This window comes from Anolis carolinensis, chromosome 1, assembly GCF_035594765.1.
Source record: "Anolis carolinensis isolate JA03-04 chromosome 1, rAnoCar3.1.pri, whole genome shotgun sequence".
NCBI classification, from domain to species: domain Eukaryota; kingdom Metazoa; phylum Chordata; class Lepidosauria; order Squamata; family Dactyloidae; genus Anolis; species Anolis carolinensis.
In genome coordinates this window covers 288,394,838-288,419,806 of record NC_085841.1, presented here as the reverse complement: position 1 = coordinate 288,419,806, position 24,969 = coordinate 288,394,838, and the positions used below count along the sequence as shown (strand labels likewise).

The 24,969-nt window shown below is 40.1% G+C and overlaps 1 protein-coding gene across 15 annotated transcripts in view; it reads left to right on the top strand.

Annotated features, from left to right (window-relative positions):
• The window catches only part of nav2 (neuron navigator 2), a 691,770-nt gene that overhangs the window by 566,384 nt on the left and 100,417 nt on the right, over positions 1 to 24,969 (top strand). For all 15 annotated transcript variants that reach the window (XM_062967809.1, XM_003214661.4, XM_008106124.3 and 12 more), the window contains one exon: positions 10,144 to 10,266. In XM_062967809.1, the coding sequence (XP_062823879.1) occupies positions 10,144 to 10,266 (123 nt within the window). The remainder of the gene's footprint in view (positions 1 to 10,143; positions 10,267 to 24,969) is intronic.

Genomic DNA, 24,969 nt, shown 5'->3' with positions numbered 1-24,969 from the left:
TGCATGGAATATGAACATGACACTAAAAACCTTATCAGACAGGGAAAGAATCAGCAACATGCTCCACTTCATGGCCTGCCAGATCCCATTACATGACACACTACTAATTCTGGTTGGGCTCCGTGCTTAAAGGGGAGGCGGAGTGGAGCATGTTGCCACTGCGGCGACACTGGGATCTTTCCATGTTGCCTTGAATCAATGGGGGAAGCCTGGCAGTTGACAGTTCCCCCTGTGAGATTGCCCTGCCAGTGAACTGGGCAATGCGGGACATGGGGCAACAGGTTCCCCATGCCTGCCCCCCTGATGGCGGTCACCTGATTTGCCATGATGCGTGACGATTCTGGCGGCCAGTGTGAAGAGATCCTTAGACAGCATTGTTATGCTCTTGTGGGCTACCCAGGGATTGTGATTATTTTAAGTAGGGGTATAATCACTGTTAGAGCCCTTCTGTATCTGTTCTCACCTCTTAAGAAAATAAGTCTCTGCAACCTCTTTTTTCCAATGATTTCTTTTTTTACAGTTGTCCCCACACACTGCTGCAGGAGAACTGCCAAAGTTTGGACTGGAGACTTTCAGTCTGTGATCTTGTGGCAGGCCCTTTCAATGAAATCCTCTCTTTGAGGATGAAAAGTGCTACTCAGTCTTCATCTAAAAGTGGAGCATATAACGGCTTTGCTGTACCGTACAAAATGTTTGTGGCCCTGGCAGCTGGCAAAATGTGAGAAAAGTTCAAAAGTTTAAGTTACCAAGGGAACTCAGAAACCAGTTGGTCTGTGCCAGGAAGCTGGGTGGGGGTGATTCCCCCTGCCCTGAAAAGCACACAAGGTTTAATTTCCATTTGTTGCAAGCCCTTTTACTGCTCTATTAATAACAGTTGTGTAAACAAAGCTTGTACACGGGACAGTAGTGTAGAAAATAATTTTTATTACCCTTTTCTTGATCTAGAATAGCACAAACACTGAGTTCAATTGTGAGATAATTCAAGAGAAAACGAACTAAGAATTCAGATAATTGATGGCTCATGACTAAGTCATTCTTTAATTGTCTTTTGCCTGGGCCAACAAAGTTCCTATCTTCGTCTGTTTTTCTTATCCATGATGAAGTTCATCCATTAAAGTGTTTTGGAAATTTACACATTTGTGGAGATGTCACAGAGTTTCTCTGTTTCTCAGATTTAACTGAAATGCCCCAATGTGCCATTTTAACTTTCTCTTCCTTTGGGGATTATCCACAAACTATTTTATTATGGTTAATTGGTACTGTTTATTTTTCCTTTCCTTGAAGGATAAAGTGGATGCTTTTAACAGCATCTTTCACTGCAGCAACAGGATAATGATTATTATCCTGTTAATTCCTTCTATTGCCTTATTGGCTAAGGATAATTTTATATATCTATTGAGAGAAAACACAAATTCCTTAATATTGCTTTATTGATAAAGCCACAACTACAGAGAATGTCTGAGAAGATGACAACCCTAAATTCAGCTTTCTATTCCCATGTTTTACCATTGGTAAGGATCCTATTTACCAGTAAAATACTTGGAAGAAGAAGTAAAGAAATAATGCAGGTTAGTTGTCAGCTGATATCCTCTAAACATAATTCTGAGCTGTAATCAGTTGTTAGTGGAGAAGTTGTGTGGAAGATTTGTAGTCACGATTTCATGAAGATTAAACAAATGTCATGTCACAGTGCAGTACACTTTGGACAACCAGTCATTAGAATGCAGACTTGTTCATCTCTTTGGTACTTGTTGTAACTTGTTGTTTTGCTTGAAGTTCACAACTGTGTCATAACAAGTCTGCAATGTTGAGAAAAAGCCCTGTATTCTGTTGATATAAGTAAATCAAGTGATGAAACGGAGAAGAGTGAATCATAAACAACCTTTGCTGCAAGCAAGCCAGGAGGAGAATTCACACTTTTAGCAATATTTAATGTTCCCTTGGTTATGTACCCATCATTTTGTACAAGTAACAGACAAAAATGTACTTGTGGGAGCAATGAGGGGGATGTTAGAAATGTCCCAAAGTGTTCTAAGTGCATGGCAATAACCAAGCTGGCTGGAAGGTACTGGGAGTCGTAGACCAAAAAAACTGCTTACTTTTCAAATCTCTCATGATTATGAAAAGTGCAATCCTGACTCCAGCATTCACTGGACTGGGAATAGGCAGGATCTCAGACTTTAATCAACAAAGATCTGACAGCACAATTGCTCTGTCAGCTCAACCTGCAAAAGATCTAGAAAAGGGGTAGTGTAATAGAGGAGCTAAGTGGTGTTTAGTATTCACTAGCTCAGAAACACAACCACTATGTTGGCACAGATTTAGATAATGGCCAAAGTCATCTTAAGTAATTCCCTAAACTCCTAGGCAGAGAGGATTGAATGCAGCACATTTTCTTGGTGAGTTAAGATTGTGCTTTAAAATAGTGGTGGTTACACTGCCAGTAATCAACCAATGAAGCAGAAATATGTCATACAAAATATTGAAAATTGTTCAGATGTTATGTATTCAGTGTTCTCTTTTCTATTGTCCATTTTTAGCAACTGTTATTTTCATTATGCATGTGTCCTTTTTATTTTATTTCTTTATTGAGAAAGACAAAAGTTATTCAGATATTCATGAATTCATTTTCAACAAATATTTGAGCATCAAAAAGCTAATGGCTGTTGTTAAGCTCTGTCCAACTGAAATGTTTGACCTTAAAATTTGAATCCCATTTTCCTTTGTATGTGGTGGGTCTATATAAAAGGCACAATTTTACCTTTAAAATAATGAAAATAATGAAATTAAAATGACTGTTTCACTTTAATATTATAATGTATAGATTTCGCACTGGCTTCAGAAAAATGATTGGCCCATTAGATTTTGCAATTCTACACTGCATTTTTGATGTGCTGGCTCTTTGATCATTCCTCCTCTTCTTCAAGATGCTTAAGGCCCTGGATCCAACGCTTAAAACGAAAATATAAAAATCACTAAAAATGGAAAATAAATTCAATAGGGGCAAATAGGCTCCTTCTTTGGAGACTTTTAAGCAGAGGCTGGATGGCCATCTGTCAGTGGTGCTTTAAATGTGATTTCCTGCTTCCTGGCAGAGGGTTGGACTGGATGGCCCATGAAGTCTCTTCCAACTCTATGATTATATGAGTCTATGAAATGGATACTCTCTCCTTTGATTGGTGAAGAAGAATGGGCACTGATTAGGATGATGGCCAGACTAATAAAAGTTGGAAGGTTAGGTCTGTGTGTAAGTGTGTTTTCAGATCTGTACTCAATTCCTTCTGTTTTTAAAAGCCCTTTCAACGCAATCTGATTGTCAGATTTGCACATAGTGGGGAAGATTACACTTTTGAGCCCTTTGAATAGGAAAATGGATACCTAATAATAATTTATTTTGAAATAACCCAGAGAAATACAAAATGTTTACCATATAACAAAAAATTTCAACACAATCATCTGCATATATATTGAGGAGTAAGCTGCTTGAACAATTACTTTTTGAAACCAAGTTGTTATGTCTTGTTAAAACTCCTTGAGTTGTTAATGACCATCAATATTAGGCTTGGTTACAATGACATAAACATTCAAATGTTTTTGCCTTTAAAATAACTTTTAAATATTATTATTTACACACTACAACCAATCATATGCATTTGAAGCATTACCTTCAGTGCCCTGGGCTCTGTGTCCCAAATCTTGTTCCTGTATTAGTAAGTATGATTCAGTTCAACAAACTTATTCCCAGGGATGCTTTTATAAGGTTGAAAGCTGACTGTGCACCATTCTGTCATGTGGCAGAGTTAAAACTCATTTTGTGGTTCATGTTTTCAGTGCAGTGCAAGGTCATGTTAGAAACTGTTGAAGCAGAAGAAGGGCACCTGCAGTGGGCAGTTAATTCAAAAAGAGGGAAGCTGGAATAGCAGGCATGCATTTTACTGATGCCTTTGTTTTCCCTAAATTTTTGCATTGGAATTCTGTCTGGATAAAGGATATTCTCATAGATTATATATGTAATCCAACCCAAATGCCAGTGATCTCTCTATAAGGACTTTATATGTCATAAAATTGCATTCTCTGTAGAAATTGCTGTTCATAGCAAATCTATGTTTGCTGGGATATATACTGGATTATTATATTTTCACTTCTGAAGTTCATTCACACATAAAATGAAATATTTTGAAATGTTTGCATTTATATAACCTGATCTCTTGTATAATTTACTTCTTCCATGTTAAAACTGATTTCTGTAAACCCCTCACAAACAAATGTTTCAATGAATGAAGAGCTTGAGTCAAGCTACCTTCTATTAATGCCATTGAAACTGGGCTCCTTGTTTATGCAGTGAAGAGAAGAGTATTGTGTCTTGTCCCCATGGACAAAGCAAAACCGAGAATAGCCCTGTCCCTGGTTTTAACTAGCTTAGCAACCTCTTTGTGAAATCCCAGAGGGGCAATTGTCTATTGTTCTTGAATCCAGCAGAGACTGACAAAGCTAACTTACATCCACCACGTTTTTCCCCCCTTTCCTTCCTCTCGCATGCAAAGTTTAATAATTGAGTCAGGCATCAAAGGTTTTTATCTGTTACAGCTTACAGTGTCACACAAGTGATTGCGGGGAAAGATGGGCAGAAATAGCTTTGGTGCATCCGTGGGATAAGAATGATTTTAGCTCTTGCAAGATTACTGATTTAGGAGTAACTATATTCAGATCATTTGTCGAATGAGAAGGCTTGTATTCCCTCTTTGACTACAAAGAAGAAAAGTCACTGAATGGCCATGAACTTTGCGAAACTGAAGGACATATTCAGACTTCAAATTATTTAGCCACTGTTTTCAGAAGTGCAACGGAAGGACTGAAAGGATGTTGCTCTTCCATTCAAGGCTCAGTAAAGTATGTTTGACTGAACATTTATCAAAGGTATCAACTTCATGGTTTTCTTTTCTCTCTGTTTGATTGCACATTTGGATTGGGTGGCTATTACAAAACAGGAGAGAGAAAGGGCAGCACAAGTTTTAGAGGATATAATGGGCATTCTCACATTATTGTACAGTTGTTGGGAGGGTTGGAAACTCCCCAATGTTTAAATTTATTTGTTCTAATGATTGTTAGCTAAAAGAGTACTCACAATATAACATTTGTCCATGTTTAGACTCTGAAAACCCGTTAGCACTTTATTTTAAAGAAAGGTTTTTAAAAAATGAACTTTGTAGAATTATTCATAAGGTTGTTGGGTTTTTTGTGATTCTTTGTGGGGTTTTCTTTTATACTAAGAGGAAAACTCTTCAAAATTAGCTGTTTTTTAATATGGCAATTTATAGTCTGCTCATCCCCATGCACTATAAGTAGATTTCTTGTACTGCACCTATGAAACTGAACTTAAAATGCTGTTAATATGTGTGCATACTGGTGAAAAATTAACTAAATGCCAATGTTTTAGCTGTTTCAAAACAAACCCCTATCATTCTCAAGTAGTGCTTTAGAAACCTGAATATAAGATCTGTTGCTGTTTTCCTTGTCATTCCATTAACCCATATGCCAAATGTTTAGCAATAATGTAGTTGTTGTGGAAAATTTCAAACCTTAGGATAACACAGGAATTATGTTTGTTCAGGTCATATTAGGTAAAAAAAAAATCATTTCTGAGTCAGAATAATAGAATCATAGAATTGGAAGAGACTATAGGTGCCATCCATTCCAATTCCCTATCATGCAGGAAAAGCACAAGTAAAACACTCCCAACAGATGGCCATCCAGCCTCTGTTTAATCAGTCATGTGGCTGTATTAGTCTTTCATTTGATCAACAATAACAGTTTCATATTGTTGAAGTTGTTCATATTCATAGTCAGCCACATGAACAAATAATCAAAATACGAGACAAATTGCTCTTCATCAGTTTGTGATAGGTTGGAACCTTGTTACTTTTTCCTGTAAATGACCAAACAGATTTACAGTAAATACATCAACCTGTGCATATGTCCACTCTATATGGACACTACATATCTCTGTCTACCTATTCTATAACTAGAGAGGGAGATAGAAGGAAGTGATCCTGTCCTCACTTTCTTAGGTTTTTTTCTTTCTTTTTAACCTTCATCTGTTAATATCTTCAGTCACCATTCAAATATCCAACCGTTTACAGAATCCCACTGCCCAGTTCTATTTCAGGAAAGAAATCCATACTAATCTTCCACAATTTCTGTAGTCAATCAAACCTTCTTCTTTTCTAATAGTCTGTATATAACTTCATATGCATGTTATATATTTATTCATTCCCAGTAGGGTTGAACAGTTTGTGACTTTCCAGATGTACCTGGACAACAGTGCCCATCAGATCTAGCTGTTGTTGGGGAATACTATAACCTGTGATGAGCAGTGGAACAATTCTGGGAGGACCACAGCAGTCAATACTCTCCTCTCTCTTTCATACACACTCACACTCCCCACTGCCTCATTTGCTGGCCATTATTATAATTCTAAATTCATTATGACACATGCCTATTTATGTTAGAAATAAACGTTTCTGCAGTGAGATAATATAAATATGTGAGATTATTACTTCACCAAAGTTATCCAGTGAACTTTATAATAGCATGAAGGTTTGAACATGTTTTTTATGCATCCTGTCTAACATACAAGGCATTGGTGCAAGAAGGTGTTAGACTTAGCAAATGGTGTTGCTAAACATGTCATACAAAAACAGAGAAATGTACTTCTTAAGAATATGTGACTGGAATTTTTCAGAGTGATCCAATGAACAGAATATCGTGCATGGAATCAGAAATGCTGAAATGAAATTTAACATCAGCTATGGTTTCCCCTGTCTGACAGGGTTTTTATGAGCATGTAAAGAACAGAGTATCCATCATCTTTCTGTAAACCAAATGAGAGCACAGATTAATGGATGGAGAAACTTCCTCTTAGTCCAGTTCAGCTTCAGAAAGCTTCCCCTACTACTTTCTGCTTGTTCTACATTTACTTAAACGCTGCAGCTGCTTCTCTTTTATTCTCTGCCATTCTTGTGCAATCTCTTTTCTCTAAGAGATTGCATTAATTTTAAAACTGACATATTATATTAAGAATGACAATTAATGTTTAAGAGAAAGCAAGTTATTTACAAGGTGATTCCACCGATGAAACCCACATTATTTATACAAGCGAATTGAAGTTGTGGTCTCTTGTTCCATATAGAAGTAAACAAGTTATAGATAGTGGCATGTGTTGTGTTCATCTTCACATCTGCACATAAATTCATATGAATTCCCTTACCACATAGAGTCATAAGATCTTTCCCAGAGATATGGCATTGTGATGTCTCATGGGCCATGTAGTCCCGTTCCTAGTACTATTGTGGCAGACGAAGAGGAAAACTTGGGTTTCCCACCGATTCAGCCAGAATCGGAGCCCCTGCACCTGCAGGATGTTTGCCCTCAAGAAGTCAGCCAAACAAGAATTCTCCCCCGTTCTCTCGCAAGGATAATTATAATCGAGATAGAGGCGCTAGGGAGGCGAATCGCCGAAGCGCCAGAATCGCTGCCAGACAATTAGCTGATTAAGCCTGCTTCCCTTGGGAAATCTTAAGGAGTCATGCATCTGGACACAGTTTGGGTTTCACTTCTTGTTCCCCAGGGAAAGTGTTCCTTGGCGGGAAAACAGGATCCTATATAGGTGTTTTACCGCAAGGAGATCCTTGCGGAGTCAATTCGTCAGCTTCAGGAGTGAGATCGTGTGTGGACTACGCTACTCCAGTTCCTAGTTTCCAGGACCTTGCCACGGACCTTGTTCTAGTTCCAAGCCTGCCTTGTTCTTCGGACCTCGCCACGGACCTTGTTCTTGCTTCTTGCTCCTTGTTGCCTTGTATCAAGTCTTGTTTGCCAAGAATCTAGTTTGTTTTTCCAGCCTTGTTGTCAAGCTCCATTGGACTAAAGGACCTTGTCATTTCCCCACACTTTGCTTGGCAAAGTGTGTGTTTCGGTTATTGGATTATAACTTTGGACTCTAATATCTCATATTGGACATTGTTTTTCTGGACTATATTTGACCTTTCCTGAAAGGTCTACTCCTGAGCTATATTCTTCACTTGTTTTTATTGACTTTATATATTCCTTTAATAAAGATATTAGATAGATTCTGGTCTCAGCGCATGGTTATTGGTGCTCTGCAGCCTGGGTCCTGACAGGCATGCTTGAAGATCATACTCTGCTGAAAGGTGGTAATACTTATTCAAAAAGGGATTCCAAGTTTAATTTACTGCAAATAATCCACCAAAGACAGGAATGCTTAATTAGTACACCAGCCTCCTCCCAGACCATAGGGAGGCTCTGGCTCATATACTCCCCAGTCTCTGGACGGTGAGGAGATCCTGGATGAACATTCCTCCTTTCTATCACTGCACCACCTCTGATCTTTGATGTTGTGATTTTTTTTGTTTTCATTTGTTCCATTCATTTATTAACCTTTCAGCTTGCCAGAGAATTGTAAGAAGTACCATGGGGAAGGGGCTTGGACTCAGCAAATCCTGAACTGATCCTGGAACTGTATGACATGTTGAATCCCATGACAGAGAGCTTTTCAATTTTCCATGGTCAAAGGAATAGCAAGAAAAAGTGGTATTAAGGAAATTATAGATTTCCTGACAAACAATACCATGGTTCTAGAACAGTGGTTCTCAACCTGTGGGTCCCCAGATGTTTTGGCTTACAACTCCCAGAAATCTAAGCCAGTTTACCAGCTGTTAGGATTTCTGGGAGTTGAAGGCCAAAACATCTGGGGACCCACAGGTTGAGAACCACTGTTCTAGAAGTATGGGATACCACAAAGCGGTCTTTAGCTCTCTATGGGGAATAAACAGAAATTTCAAATAGTTTTCTAGCTACTTAACTAAACTGAAGTTGTCTGACGGAGCCATTCAAAAACTAGAATCCAACACAAAAATTCAGATTTAGTGCAAAATACATCCATAATCAGTCTTCTGTGAGATTTTTCTCTGTGTCCAGGATTTTTGGGTTTCACTCAGATTTGCTGCTATTGGTTAGCACAAAAAAATTGTAAGACTTAAATTATGTGTATGCTTACCAATAAGAGGCATAAGTTACCTTCTTTCTTTTATCATTCTTTGAAAATTATGCCAAACTGCTGTCTACAAAAATGATTAAACTGTGGTTCTTTGAAAAAATGTCTCTGAAAGTAATTTTCTTACTGAAAGCTTCTAATTTTTTACTAGATCTAACAAGTCTGAGTGGTTTGATTTTCATTGGCCTTCTGGAAGCTACATGTTATCTAGGCTAGAAATAACTTACTGCTGTATGTGAGACCGTATTCTGAAAGCCAAAGTAATACAAAAATCATTGTTTATCATATTTGATAAAAAAAACAGTTATGCTGCCTAATAATATGGATTTCATACTTGTGGAGTTCATGTCCTCAAGGAAAAGGAGTGTATTGATTTGATGTTACTTGGTTAAGGAATGAATGCTCTTTCCAGAAGATCCTCTCAAATAGCATATTGACAGTACTTATTTGACTTCCTGGCTGGCATATGGGCTAATGGGCCAATAAAATATCTACACAAAGTATTCCATTGCTTCTCCAAGCAGCTGCGGCTGTGACATTGCATACTGAATAATGTTTACACACCTAACTTGGAAGGACTATCATTCTCACCAAGTCGCTTTGGAGGCCAAATGAGGCCCAGAAGCATCTCAATGACTATTCCCATTCTTCTTAAAATTAGGAAGAGCACAAAAGTATACAGTTTCTGTAAGCATAGCATGCATGTAAGAAAATACTTGTTAAGAATCTATTTTCAGCAAATGCGTAGCTAGTCCATGCTGTGGAAACCTATGCCATACTGAAAGAATAACCTTGCCTGTCCTTTTAAGATATGAAGATAATATCAAATCTGTGACACAGAGCAAAATATCAAGAGTTTGGGGGGGGGGGGGGAGACATTGCTGGTCAAAAATTGCTTGATATATTTTCATTGTTATGTTTGTTCCAAGAATTTTATAATGTATATTGGTATATTTAATTTTGAGTGTTTTAATGAATGCTCACATTTTGGTATCCAAAAGGACATATGCGGTACTCTGTGTATTGTTTTGGTAAATTTTCAGTATTTAACTTCCTCCACTTTTCTTTCTTAGGTATATGACTGATGGTGGATTGGGTCTTTATACTCGAAGGTTAAACAGGCTTCCTGATGGGATGGCTGCTGTACGGGAAACTCTGCAACGCAATACCTCACTGGGTCTGGGTGATGCTGACAGGTAGGCCTAGCTGTCTTTTGTACAATTTGAATTGCAATCAGAACAACCAGAGATCTGCCTTTTCTAAATACAGTAGAGTCTCACTTAGCCAAGCCTCGCTTATCCAAGCTTCTGGATTATCCAAGCCATTTTTGTAGTCAATGTTTTCAATATATCGTGATATTTTGGTGCTAAATTCGTAAATACAGTAATTACAACATAACATCACTGCATATTGAATTACTTTTTCTGTCAAATTTGTTGTATAACATGATGTTTTGGTGCTTAATTTGTAAAATCATAACCTGATTTGATGTTTAATAGGTTTTTACTTAATCCCTCCTTATTATCCAAGATATTCACTTATCCAAGCTTCTGCCGGCCCATTTAGCTTGGATAAGTGAGACTCTACTGTACCTCTTTGCCACAGATATGTATTTGTCAACTATGTATCATGCTTTTCATGTGTTTGGTTTGGTAATAAGTCATTGGAAGTTAGCTATAGAGTCATGCTGGAGGGTCAAGAGTTTCCTAGAAAGAAAATTGCTCTAGGCATTTATCGCTCCTCCAGATTGAGTCTGTTGGATGTTGACCATAGAGTTGTGCTGCAGGACTTGGCGATTCCTATAGAGTTATTGTCTCCTTTTTTAAAAAAGTGTTTCTTTTAGTAACAGTTTTTCCACTTTCATGGGGTTCTTGCACCTCTAGCCTCAGTAAATGTAGAGGGATAGCTGTATAGAATACACACTTCGAGTGTGTATTTATGTTGTCTCTTTTGTGGTGATTTGCACTTAATCTCGGAAAGCTGGTAACAAGTGCTTAAAATATTTTTTTAAAAAATAAATAGAGGCATTGTATTCTGTGTGAGCAATCTGGTTAACGTGATCCCATTTCAAGTCAGTGTTTCTCCTAATCTGACCGCATGACCAAATCCAGGTATTTTGTAAACATAAGTGCCTGCTGCATTTTGGAGCTTATCTGTGCCCAATGAACAGAACAGAAAAGAACAACAGAAGTTAAAACAATAGCTCCCAAATGTGAAAAAGCAGCCTGACAAACACAATTAAATACAATGTGACAGTCTCCTTTTCACATTAGTGCCAAGATGAAAACAGACATGACATAATTCTTACATAATCATTGCTGGCAGATATTTGTTTATTTATTTATTTATTACTTGTCATCCGTCTTCTCATACAAAGCACTACAGATCTCTGGCCCAATTTCAGACTCTTTAGTCAGACTGCTGGCTCTTGCTTCACCTGGGAAGTCAGGCAGAGGTTTGTCCACAATGGTACTTTTCTGTTTCAGCTGCTTCCATAGAACAGTTTTACAAGCCAGTTCTTCATTTTCCGGAAATTAATTAAAACACTTCTTCAATCAGCTATTCTAAATATGAAATGAGTGCTGCTTTGATTAATTATGTAGGATTTTAAAAGTAGGAACTTGTTTGTTATTTTATGATTTCTTGGTTACAATTGCATCATTTTTGTGAGCTGCTTTGAAGGACTCTTTGCCAGTACGAATTTGGCTTTGTGGTTTGAACAGTCAATGTTCAAACCTTGTGAGAGGAGGGAAACATGCCAAGAATTCTGTTTAAAAACAAATAAAAACAAACAAACAAGAACTCTTAATCTACAGTTAAAGCTAACTTGTTTTCATCTGTGAAACTAGAAACTAGAAAACTAGAAAAGCCCAAATTGTCTAACACATGACAACCATGAAGCCCAAATATTGGGTTAATTCCTGCATACTGCATCACCATCTATTTTCATGCCTGAGTTTTAACAGGAATATCTGTTCCATTTCAAGATTTGTGAAAATTACCTTTTTTTTAAAAACAAACAAACAATACTAATTATTTACATTAGAACTGTATCTTTTAAAAAAATAGCCCCAAAGCAGTGGTTCTCAACCTATGGATCCCCAGGTGTTTTGGCCTACAACTCCCAGAAATCCCAGCCAGTTTACCAGCTGTTAGGATTTCTTGGAGTTGAAGGCCAAACATCTGGGGACCCACAGGTTGAGAACCACTGCCCTAAAGCCAGTGCTGCTGAAATCTCATTTCCTTGTCTCCCTTTTGCAACTGTGAACACCAACAAGGGCTAAAGGGTTTGCCAATTCTCTCAAACAGTGTTTTTTAAAATGCATTGTGGCTGCAGTGGAAAGGACAGATCACTCCAGTTCTATTGGTGGAAAGAGATCAATCAGTGGATATCCCATCAGATTTAGTGTTCAAACACGCATCGCCATGATTGACTAGATCAGTCATTCCTACCCTCCAACATTTCATAGATGAAAACTGGAACATGTGTGATCAAGAAACATTTGAATGTGATCAAGATGGGAAAAGTTGTTGATGGGGAACAACAGACAAACTGGGAGAGACTGCAGCAGCTCACTTCTGCCAGAGATTTCTTGGAAAGGCAAGATTCTGCCTCTATTTTTCTGTCCCCCATGTTGTATTCATTGAGTTAAAGTTATTTTTGCACTTTGAACGGAGTTTACACCATTGGAAGTTTGCTTAGGACAAAGAGATGGGGAGAAAGAAACAGGGACATTTTCAGAAGCAGTTGAAAAGTGGGACAGTTGAGGATTAATCAGGATTGTTCCCGCTGAAATGGGATAGTTGAAAGGTATGGTTATTCATTTAGCTGATGAGGGAAAAGGGAAGGCTTAGGCAAAAAAAATAGAACAAAATGTTAGAATGGCAGATTTCCCCTACATATGAAGTTGCCTTTCATTAAGGCAGATTATTGGTCTACCTAACAGGGTTTCCTGCAGCTCCTGAGAAGCTCAGAATAGGAAAAGCTTCAGTTTGCTGCCCAACGTTTTTTTCACTTACACTGGGTGGAAGGGGAAACCTAGGGCTTTTTGTGCTCATAGCACATTGACTCTGACAGTAAACTGTGTGTTCCCCTTCATAGTATTGTGTGCTGGCATGTGTACTTCTCTTTGCAAAAGTATATTTATTTCTCTTATAAATCTGTTTTAGTTTACAGGTCATTGTGTCACAGAGATAGGACTAAAAGTAAGGGTGGGGGAGGAAGGTAAACATCCACTGTTGGTAAAAGAGCTTATTCGCATTGCTGTTATATTTAGTGAAAGAGTTTTGCTCAGCTCTTCACTGCTGGAATGTAAGCAGACAAGGCTTTTTTATCTGCTGCTTGTAACTCAGATAAAAGAAAAAGACAATACAACCTTCAAGTAGACATCCATGGTGTTGATTCAGCATCATTTTGTGCACATAGTCTCAAATAAGAGGTTTTCTTATAATTGTGGTTGAAACTGTTTTGGTTAGAAAGACATACAATGTTTTGATAAGGTTTTTGCACATACATCTTTTGGAGTCGGACTGCAACACAGCTTATATTTTTTATCAGAATCAAAAGAGGAGACATATAAACACATACAGAAGGGGGGATTAGGTATATAAAGCTGAGACTTGTTTTGCTCTGTTTTGGACTTTGTCTGATTTTAATAGGCGGAGAACCAAAATAGGGTGAAATCTTTGGGGAAGTGTAACAGATTGCTTAGCAGGCTTACCAATAATTTTAAAATGATTTCTCTGGTAATAGCTTTAAAAAACAAACAAACTTTGTTTTTAAAGAAGTAGTAAATAGTAAGTAAAGGCTCATCTTGTTCTTTCTGCTGCTATAGTTTTCCACCTACTTCCAGTGTTGCTCTAATGATGGTAAGCAAGCAGTATGGATTGAGAGCTCTGTATGGGGGGACATGTACTACTGCTGAGGGAAATGGCACTTTTACTGCATTTGCAAATCCAAAGGGAAGAACTCCTACTCCACAGTAGCAAATTACCCACACTTAAGATGAAAGAGGACTGGAGAGGAGAAGAGAGGCCCTCTTCCAAAACCATTTTTAATATTCCACTTTGAATCTAAATGCCACCAAAACGGCCACCCTATTTTGACAGTGAATTTGTGAATAAAGTAGAGTCTTACTTATCCAAGATAAACGGGCCGGCAGAACATTGGATAAGCAGAAATCTTGGATAATAAGGAGGAATTAAGAAAAAAGCCTATTAAACATAAAATTACATTATGATTTTACAAATTAAGTACCAAAACATCACGTTTTACAAGAAATTGACAGAAAAAGCAGTTCAATACACAGTAATGTTATGTAGTAATTACTGTATTTACGAATTTAGCACCAAAACATTGCAACATTTACTACAAGAACAATGACTACTAAAAGGCAGACTGCCTTGGATAATACAGAACCTTGGATAAGTGAAGCTTGGATAAGTGAGACTCTATTGTATGTCATTCAGCTCAGCTGTAGTTTCTAATGAACATTAGCAGATTGTCTGTGGACATGATTCATGGAAGAAAATTCTAGTTTTTAGATGTCTAATGCCCAAAGACAGAACCTGCTTGTCACAGTAAAAGAAAACAAGAGCTTATTGCGAAGATATTCTCGGTGGAGCTTCTTTTGTGTTTCCAGCTGTTCTGGTTACCTGTGTTTTCTCATTAGTTATAGATAGAATGAAGATTTCTTGCCGTTAATAGCATTAGCATCAAACATGGCCCTTACAAGATCCATTTCCCCCCTGCAGCGGAAGAGCATATCTGAATGTGGAAAATTAATTTAATGCCTTATTGTTAGGTTAATGGAGAGCTTAGCAGTACACTTGTGATTTGTATACCCAGACATGCATGCCATTCATAATGGATAGCATGTGAATGCCCCCTTTAATTTAGGTTTGTTTGCTTTGTGTTTAAAGGATTTAAATAGTTTTAGCTCTTCTTTATTTGCTATGTTGAGTATCTGGTTGTGGAAGGTACTTTATTTATTTCAATAGCTCTCTTTGGCTCCTTTTCTATAAGTCATCTAAGGCTGAGTGTCCCTTTCAACAGTACTTACAATTACTATTATCTATACAGTATTTCTTGGGATCCCACAAGACAGTGTTTGGTATAATCCAATGTTCTTTTGGTCAGGAGGCTCTTGGGTTTCTAGTCTCATCTGTCAGGTGTCTGCTTAGATGGCATTATGTTCTGATTATCCCTATCAAGGTCTTTGCTAGTCCGGCGTTCTTATCTCTTTGGCATGTTGTCTATGTGTTTAGATCTTGTATTATTTTTCTCTTACATTCATATCTATATCAGTAACTCCACCAAATGTTCATTTTGCACCACTTAAGTTTGCCTGAACTGCATTTTACCTCAACAATATTTACCAGTTTCCTGATCTGAAACTAGCCTTGTTATCTTGCCACAGAAAGCTTTTTCAAAATATTCATAGTCTAAAATGGACATATTCTTGTCACTGTATATCCTCGCACTTGTGAAAAACATGTAATTTCCTTCCCTCCCCTGTGTAGGCTTATCCAGCACACATGTGCTTTTTAAAAGCCCAAAACAGCTGATCAGCTGATTAGGCTCTCAAAACGGGCACACAGATGATTTAAAGAAAGCACAAACAGACAGCAAGTAGAACTCTCTGAAACTCTTTATTTTAAACTCTATAATATTAAACCAAGCTTGAATAAACAATTGGGGAAAGAGAAAAATTCACTCCGTTATATGTTGAACCTCATATGAGCACATGCAAATCTGCTTATATTTATATTAAGATATTCACATGTGTACATATACAGTCCAGCACATAACAGAGTGAATTTTTAAAAAACCTTCTGCTGGATTTTCCCCGTCCGCTCTCTATCTTGTTCCAATACAGAGGATGCCTGTGACAACGGCGGAAGACCAATCTCGGGAATAACAAGTCTGTGTGGGGATCTGCAGACAGGTTCCAGGATTTTTAACCCCCATTTAAAATGCCAATTTTGGCACTGTCTGGAAGCACCCTCAGTTATAAAGCACATATTTTTCAACAGATTTTAATGTTGGTTAGAAAGAGGTGAGTGTGAAGTCTTTCACTGATCTTTCAACAAATAATAATATAGAAAATATCTAGCAAGAAATCTTTTTCATTCATTCATTCTGATGCCTGCTAATTATTTGGGCTCTGTCACCAAGAATCCTTTTTAGCATTATGGTCAAATGTGAACATTTCATATTCCCACACATTTAGACACATAGTGTTATGGTTGAGCCTTCTGGCTCCGATACTAGGAGACGAGGTCGTAAGACTCCTCGAGAGTCAGACTCTTTTGAGGAGCGTGAAAGGAAGCGGCTCCGGGACTTATTTGCAGAACCAACTGATGAAGACTCCTTTGAGGGTTTTACCGAGGGAATGGAGGAAGAGATGGTTAGCTCAGAGGAGGATGACATGGAATGGACTCGTGTGAGGGAGGATTTGGGTGCCACTGGTAATGATAGCATGGGAGGCGACTGGCGGGTTGCAGGATCGGACCCGTGGACGGGCTGGAGGGATGGAACAGGATCCACAGCTGGGGATGCTGTGGGGCGTAGTCAAAGGTGTGTTAGTTCTGATGAGGATGATGATGAGGAGGCACCTGGAATTAGGATAGCAGCTGACAGCGATGAGGAGTTATGAACTGGCACAAAATGGGGTTTAGAACCAATGGCTAATTGCGTTGGGCAAGGTAATCTGGACGAACGCTTGGGCTCTTGTTGGGGACTTCCTGAAGACGGGTGTGATTCGTTTGCTGTATACGTAAGTTACCAAGGACACTGGGCATAGACGGCGGGAGGAACTGTGTGGGCTTTTCCTGTGCAACTTGTGTTTAATCTTAATAGCTTGGACCTCCGTCGTCTTTTTGACGGACATTATTGCCAACTCTGGATTGACGCTGGACTGACTGACTGACTACGACTCTGGACTAACCCTTCTGTGGCTATCGGTGGAACTTGTGGAACCTTAGACGTCTGCGTTTGGCTTTCGACCTCGGACCGGATTGGGACCCCGCTGACCGTCGTTACCCTGATTGATGTGCCTGGACCTGGTTTTCGCCCGTTTCACGGAGGAGCAACAGCCCGAGTTACTTCTGTAGCTCTTGAGTAGCAGAGGGGAATCTGCTGCTGGGTTTTGTGTTCATTTTGACCTTTTGTTAACCAGTTTTTGTTTGTTTAATTGCCAGGCTGAAGTAAGCACTTTTGATTTAATCCGGATTAAACTTCTGTTTAATCCGGTTTATTCTTTTGAACTGTTTAAACTCAAACGAAGTTATTTTTGTTACTTTTCACGCTGAAGACAAGTGTTTGCCTAGTCCTTTGTTTCCTACGGGCAATTTTTAGTTCTGTAACCTCAATAAACTGAGTTGTATTCTTCTTGGAGCGTTCTGTCTTTGACACATAGTATTAGTTTGCATTAATGACCTTGTGAGATACTTTCTGTATTAGTTTGGCAGTTTGAGACTGGGAAAATTTATGAGGGCTGGGAAATAAGTGAAGTCAATTTACTTCTGTTGCTGACCTGCTTGCATTGGCACTTAAAGCTGTGGAGGCAAGGAAAGATGGATCGTGTCAGTGTACTTCGGTTTTGTGTACTGTATAACCCTTGGGAATTCATCTTCCACTGGCTTCGTCCTAGGAGTATGCACAGCTATTGGACTGGCAGGAAGAGTTTGGGTAAAATTAGTTGCTTAGCCTATGGGGAGTTATCAGACTCCATCAGTACTTCTGTGCTACGTATCATCTGCTGCATCATTTACAGCCAGTGAAGCTTACATGATAGCAGTAATGTGTATAGCCTACAGCACAAAAATCTTTGTGAGTTCTTAGAGTTACAGCTAGTGCCAGAATAGTACAGTCCTATAGCATTTCTTGAATACTTGATGACTAGTCAAGAGGAATGCAAAATGGAAGCCCACTGGGTGACTTTGGGGAAGTCACACTCTTTCAGCCTCAGAGAAAGGTGCTGGCAAACTTCCTCTGAACAAACCTTCCCAATAAAACTCCATGATAGGTTTGCCTTAGGTTCACTTTAAATCAGAAATTGTGAATGCATACAGCAACAAAACATCACAGAGTAGACAAAGGAAAATGAATTCAATCTAGCAATATTTTAAGGGTGTTTTACAAAAAATACATTGCCACAGGAGAAAAGTGGATTAAAAAAATAACAAATAAAAGAATAGGAACAGCTGATTTGCATTTATCTGAGAAAAACAGGTGGTCAGGTAGAGAGATGATCCATGGTCTGGCACCATATAGGTGACAAAATGAACTGCATTGGGTTCATAATTGATTGGGCCTATTGCTTTGCCACTCTTGTTACCTCTTCCAGAGCAGTTTCCATTTTTACTAAAACGGAATGAAAATGTAGCAATTACAGGCCTAGGTTATCACAGGAAGTGTTTGTAATTCCTTATCTTAACTGATGGGTTGCAATTTAAGTTAACATTAAAGTTCCCCATGTCTTGATAATACAGAAGATGCATGAACAATTGATTTGAGTTCATATTTAAGAAAAAATATCTTAATAGTACATCCTTAACTCTTAAGTTTATGTGAAACATGCAGGGCCCATTCAAACAACTTTAATTCATATCCCCATTTTAATGCATGTTTCTATATGAATCAGAACTGGGTGCAGGAAGAATTTTCCTGCAGCTTACAATTCCTGAAGTAGTAGCTTGTCTTTTAAATTTGTAACTAAAGAAATTAACCATTGCCCCCTCAAAGTTTGTGCAAGACAGCCAGCTTATGGTGCTAGGGAAGTCCAGATGTCTTTTTGTAAAAGGAGATATGTTTTTCAGATAGACAACTGGCTGATAAGTAATAAACATGGGCATTATTTGTGGTTCCATTCATGGTATGACATCCAGACTTGACTTAGGAAGATGTCTACATCTAGACTTTGTGTTCTTGAGTAGAATAACATCCCCTCCCCAATTTTGGCACCTTAAAAACTACTGAAGGTCAGGAATCCCTATTGTATTCCTTGAAGTTATTTCACAAGGTAACTGATGGCAACCCAAATATGGGTTTATTGTGGGATTTTCTTGGCAAAATGTGTTCAGAAGGGTTTGCTTTTGCCTTCCTCTAAAGCTGAGACAATGTCTCCAGAGTCATAGTTCAAGGCTCAAACCACTATATCATGCTGGATAGAAATTGAAAATACATAAAATGCATGGAGATGTGAGCTTAAATCAACACATGTAGTAAAAGTAAAGGTCAAGGTCAAGGTTTTCCCCTGCCATTAAGTCTAGTCGTGTCCAACTCTGGAGGTTGGTGCTCATCAAAATTTCTAAGCCGAAGAGCCGGCGTTGTCTGTAGATGCCTCCAAGGTCATGTGGCCAGCATGACTGCATGGAGCACTGTTACCTTCCTGCTGGAGCAGTACCTATTAATCTACTCACATTTACATGTTTTTGAACTGTTAGGTTGGCAGAAGCTGGGACTAACAGTGGGAGCTCACCCCACTCCCTGGATTCAAACTGCCAACCTTTCGGTTAGTAAGTTCAGTAGCTCAGCGGTTTAACCCACGGCACCACAGGGGGTCCCCAACACATGTAGTTTTGTCATATAATGCACAGAAGTTTTTATACTCTTAAAATTATTGGGCTATGTATAAGTATGTGCATAAGTGCTTTATATCAAATAATTTAAAAAGATCAAAGGGACTTGTTCTGGATTGCATTCATGGGCTAAAAAAGCCAGGTGTTAAAAAAAACCCTTTTTAAATCACAGACGATGTTTAGCACTTGCTTGATGCTACATTACAGCTGGTTAGTCTTTGAAGTGCTAGAACACTAATATTTTCACTGCTCCAGATTTCTATGGCTGCTCTTCTGGTATTTGTCTTCAAGTATTTGTTGACACCCGGCTCTTGGAAGAGACACTGAATCTAAAATTAGCTACTGAAATGTTACTGTATGAATATTTATAGTTGCTGTTACAGAAAAATCAAAGAGCCACTTAAATGTTCACCATAGCAAATCCCACTCCTCAGTTAACTGTCTGGTTTGGTTTTTATCAGCAATTTCAAAGAGCAACCATGTGGTCGAAGAAAGACCTGCATTTCCCCCCCAGTGCAATGCTGGGAGGGATGCATAAGATAATCTTCTTCTGAATTTAAAATATAACATTTATCTTAAATATCTGTTTACATAAAGTACAAAATTCCCATAATAGATGTTTTGCAGGGGGTGTCCTCCTGGGTTTCCTGTGGTGTGAATGTGGCTTCTTACTTTGTAGTAGCAACGGAATAAATATAGATAAAACTAGAGTGTATATTCTGTCCAATATATTTCTATCAAAAGTAGGTAATTGTGTCATTTCTATATTGCTTTGATAATATATCTCACACCTGGATGAACTATCTCCATGGGGATTTTATTATTGGCTTGCTGAGTTCTGGACTCCTCTCATTGAAACTGCAAGTAAAGCAAGTGTTATGGTATTTTTGAAGGGGAGATCACTTCTCATGTGACTGGTGTACGTGCATTGAGCAAGACCTACTGACCTCCTGGAAATTATCACATTGCTGAAGGCTAAGCTGATGTATATCAGAGGATGAATAGTCAATGAGTAGCTTGAAAGGTTACAAGTGAGCAAGGAATTCTAGTACTTGAGTAATAGCTGAGTAAAGGTTTACATTTAAACAGTTTCAGTCAAAGCTTGTAAAATCATAAAAGATCAGATGGGATGCTTTGTTTAATACATTGTCGCATTACACCAATACCTAACCTGAATAACTTCTTATATTTTTTAAATGTGACTATTCTTTACTTTTATCTTCTTTCATGATATTGCATTCTGAATGATTTTCTCTGAATTAACCATCTAATTTGGCTGGAGGAAATGGAAGGAGTGAACTAGTTTTAGTTTTTTTCCTGCTTCCTATATGTGTATACTACTATTCTGTTAACATTTTCATAAAATATAAATTTGTACTGTACTTAGAAAATACTCGAACTCATCATCAGTTAATATTTTGATACTCATATATAAAATGTTATGATGTAGTTACAGTAAATTTGTGTGAGTTTTGTTAGTGGTACTTTATTTATTTATTTATTTATTACATGCATTTATACCCCGCCCTTCTCCCCGAGGGGACTCTGAGCGGCTTACATTCTGCCACGAGGGCCAGCAACAAATATACTATAAAAACAAAACAATTAAAACATGATAAAAACATGATAAAAACATGATAAAAAGTATACAAAAATTAAAACGCTGCAAAGCAGCGATATTGCACCATCCTCAGTCATTCACTACTGCTACAATTACAGATTTGCGACCCGATTACAACAGCCAATGAGCTTATTTGCTGAATGCCTGGGCGCAGAGCCAAGTTTTTAGTTTTCTTCTAAATCCCAGGAGGGATGGGGTTTGCCGGATATTGCTGGGGAGGGAGTTCCACAGCCAAGGAGCCACCACTGAGAAGGCCCTGTCCCTCGTCCCCACCAGCCGCGCCTGCGAGGCAGGTGGGATCGAGAGCAGGGTCTCCCCGGAAGATCTTAAGGTTCTAACGGGCTCATAGGAGGAGATACGTTCGGATAGATAAGCAGGACCAGAACTGTTTAGGGCTTTGTAGGTCAAAACCAGCACTTTGAATTGGGCTCGGTAGCATATCGGCAGCCAGTGGAGCTGGCTTAGCAGGGGGGTTGTACGCTCCCTGTAAGCCGCTCCCGTTATTAACCTGGCTGCCGCCCGCTGCACCAGCTGGAGCTTCCGGGCCGTCTTCAAAGGTAGACCCACGTAGAGTGTGTTGCAGTAATCCAACCGGGATGTGACCAGAGCGTGGACCACCGTGGCCAAGTCAGACCTCCCAAGGAACGGGCGCAGCTGGCGCACAAGGCGGAGTTGTGCGAAGGCTCTCCTGGCCACCGCTGAAACCTGAGGCTCCAGGCTCAGCAATGAGTCCAGGATCACCCCCAGACTGCGAACCTGCGTCTTTAGGGGGAGTGCGACCCCGTCCAACACAGTCTGTAACCCTATTCCCTGTTCAGCCTTGCGACTAACCAGGAGGACCTCCGTCTTGTCTGGATTCAATTTCAATTTATTGGCCCTCATCCAGTCCGACACAGCGGCCAGACACCGGTTCAGGACCTGGACAGCCTCCTTAGTGACAGGTGGGAAGGAGTGACAGAGCTGGACATCATCTGCGTACAGATGACATCTTACCCCGAAACTCCGGATGATCTCTCCCAGCGGCTTCATGTAGATGTTAAACAACATGGGGGACAATATCGATCCCTGCGGGACCCCACAGGACAATGGCTGTGGAGCCGAGCAGGTGTCCCCCAGTGACACCATCTGGGATCGTCCCTCCAGGAAGGACCGGAGCCACTGCAGAACAGTGCCTCCAATGCCCAACCCGGCGAGTCGTCCCAGAAGGATACCGTGGTCAACGGTATCGAAGGCCGCTGAGAGGTCCAGCAGAACCAGCAAGGACACACTCCCCTTGTCCAGTTCCCGGCGAAGATCATCGACTAAGGCGACCAAGGCTGTCTCGGTGCCATGCCCCGGCCTGAAGCCAGACTGTGCCGGATCTAGAATATCAGCATCTACCAAGAATGCCTGGAGTTGCGCTGCCACCACCCGTTCCACGACCTTGCCCAAAAAGGGGAGATTGGAAATTGGCCGATAGTTATCCAATTGAGTGGGGTCCAGTGATGGCTTTTTCAACAGCGGTTTTATCACAGCCAATTTGAAGCTCACTGGAAAAATGCCGTTCCTAAGGGAGGCATTCACCACCACCTTCACCCACTTTAAAACTCTTTTGTTAGTTCCAGAGGTTTTTGTTTTATCTGTATATGTCTAAAGCTTTCAGACTTCAAAATATGATTATCAAGTGCATGAGAGAGTGTATGTGCATGCATTATTGTGAAATTGAATTCATGGTTTGTTACTGATTTATGGACTTGTTTAAATCATGGCTTGTTGTGATGCTCAAACTTGCAACTTTGACTTGTTTCTGATTTGCTGCTTTAGCTACCAACTCTGAAACAGGAGCTGATGAAAGAGCTGAATGAGAAACTAAGCAGGAAGACAAGCCACAGTTTGTTTGGTTATTTGATACACAATTTACAATATAAGTAACAAACCATGATGAACACAAAATAAGTTATTGTGACATTCAGACTTCCTTTTCAGACAGTTAACAGGATCTCTTGCCTGTTAACTTTTAGATAGAAAGGTTTGAGCCTAACAGGGCAATCTTATCTGTTGTCAGGACCCAGGCTGCAGAGCACCAATAACCATGCGCAGAGACCAGAATCTATCTAATATCTTTATTAAAGGAATATATAAATTCAATAAAAACAAGTGAAGAATATAGTTCAGAAGTAGACCTTTCAGGAAAGGTCAAATTTAGTCCAGGAAAACAATGTCCAATATGAGATATTAGAGTCCAAAGTTATAATCCAATAACCGAAACACACACTTTGCCGAGCAAAGTGTGGGGAAATGACAAGGTCCTTTAGTCCAATGGAGCTTGACAACAAGGCTGGAAAACAAACTAGATTCTTGGCAAACAAGACTTGATACGAGGCAACAAGAAGCAAGAAGCAAGAACAAGGTCTGTGGCGAGGTCCGGGGAACAAGGCAGGCTTGGAACTAGAACAAGGTCCGTGGCAAGGTCCGAGGAACAAGGCAGGCTTGGAACTTGGTCCTGGAAACAAGGAACTGGAGTAGCGTAGTCCACACACGATCTCACTCCTGAAGCTGACGAATTGATTCCGCAAGGATTTCCTTGCGGTAAAACACCTATATAGGATCTTGTTTTCCCGCCAAGGAACACTTTCCCTGGGGAACAAGAAGTGAAACCCAAACTGTGTCCAGATGCATGACTCCTTAAGATTTCCCAAGGGAAACAGGTTTAATCAGCTAATTGTCTGGCAGCGATTCTGGCGCTTCGGCGATTCGCCTCCCTAGCGCCTCTATCTCTATTATAATTATCCTTACGAGAGAACGGGGGAGAATTCTGCCCAAGGCTTGTTTGGCTGCCTTCTTGAGGGCAAACATCCTGCAGGTGCAGGGGCTCCGATTCTGGCTGAATCGGTGGGAAACCCAAGTTTTCCTCTTCGTCTGCCACAATAGTACTAGGAACGGGACTACATGGCCCATGAGACATCACACTATCCCCCTCCTCAAGGCCCCTCTCCAAAATGGGCCCTCTTCCCGAGGTGCGGGGCCGCGGCTTGGCAGGGTAGGCCTGATGGAAGCGGTGGACTAAGTCGGGGGCATGGACTGTGGAAGCGTCTTCGCAAGAGCGTTCTTCGGGGCCAAAACCCACCCAGTCAATGAGATACTGAAGGCGGCGGCGGTGGAAGCGAGAATCCAAAATGTCCTGAACCTCGAATTCTTCCTCCCCGTCCACCAAAACAGGGGTGGGGGCCGGGCGGACTGCATCAGGGCGTACACCATCCGCTGGAAGGAGCAGGGAGCGATGAAACACTGGATGAATGCGCATAGAGCGCGGAAGTTGGAGTTTGAAAGTCACGGGGTTAAGTTGCGCCACCACTGGATAGGGACCAATGAAACGGGCATCTAACTTCCGGCAGGGACGGTGGGAGGGCAAAAAGCGAGTGGACAGCAGAACCCGATCTCCTACCTTGATTTCGGGGCCCGGCTGGCGATGACTGTCAGCGTGGCGTTTATAGTCCTCCTTGGCTTGGTCCAGTTGCTGGAGCAATAGTTGTTGCACCGCTGTGAGTTCTTGCAGCCAGTCCTCCGCTGCGGGGACTTCTGAGGTTTCAATGACAGAAGGAAAGAAACGTGGATGGAATCCGTAGTTTGCAAAGAACGGGGTTTCCTTGGTTGAAGCCTGGACACCGTTGTTGTAGGCAAACTCTGACAGAGGTAATAGGGACGCCCAATTGTC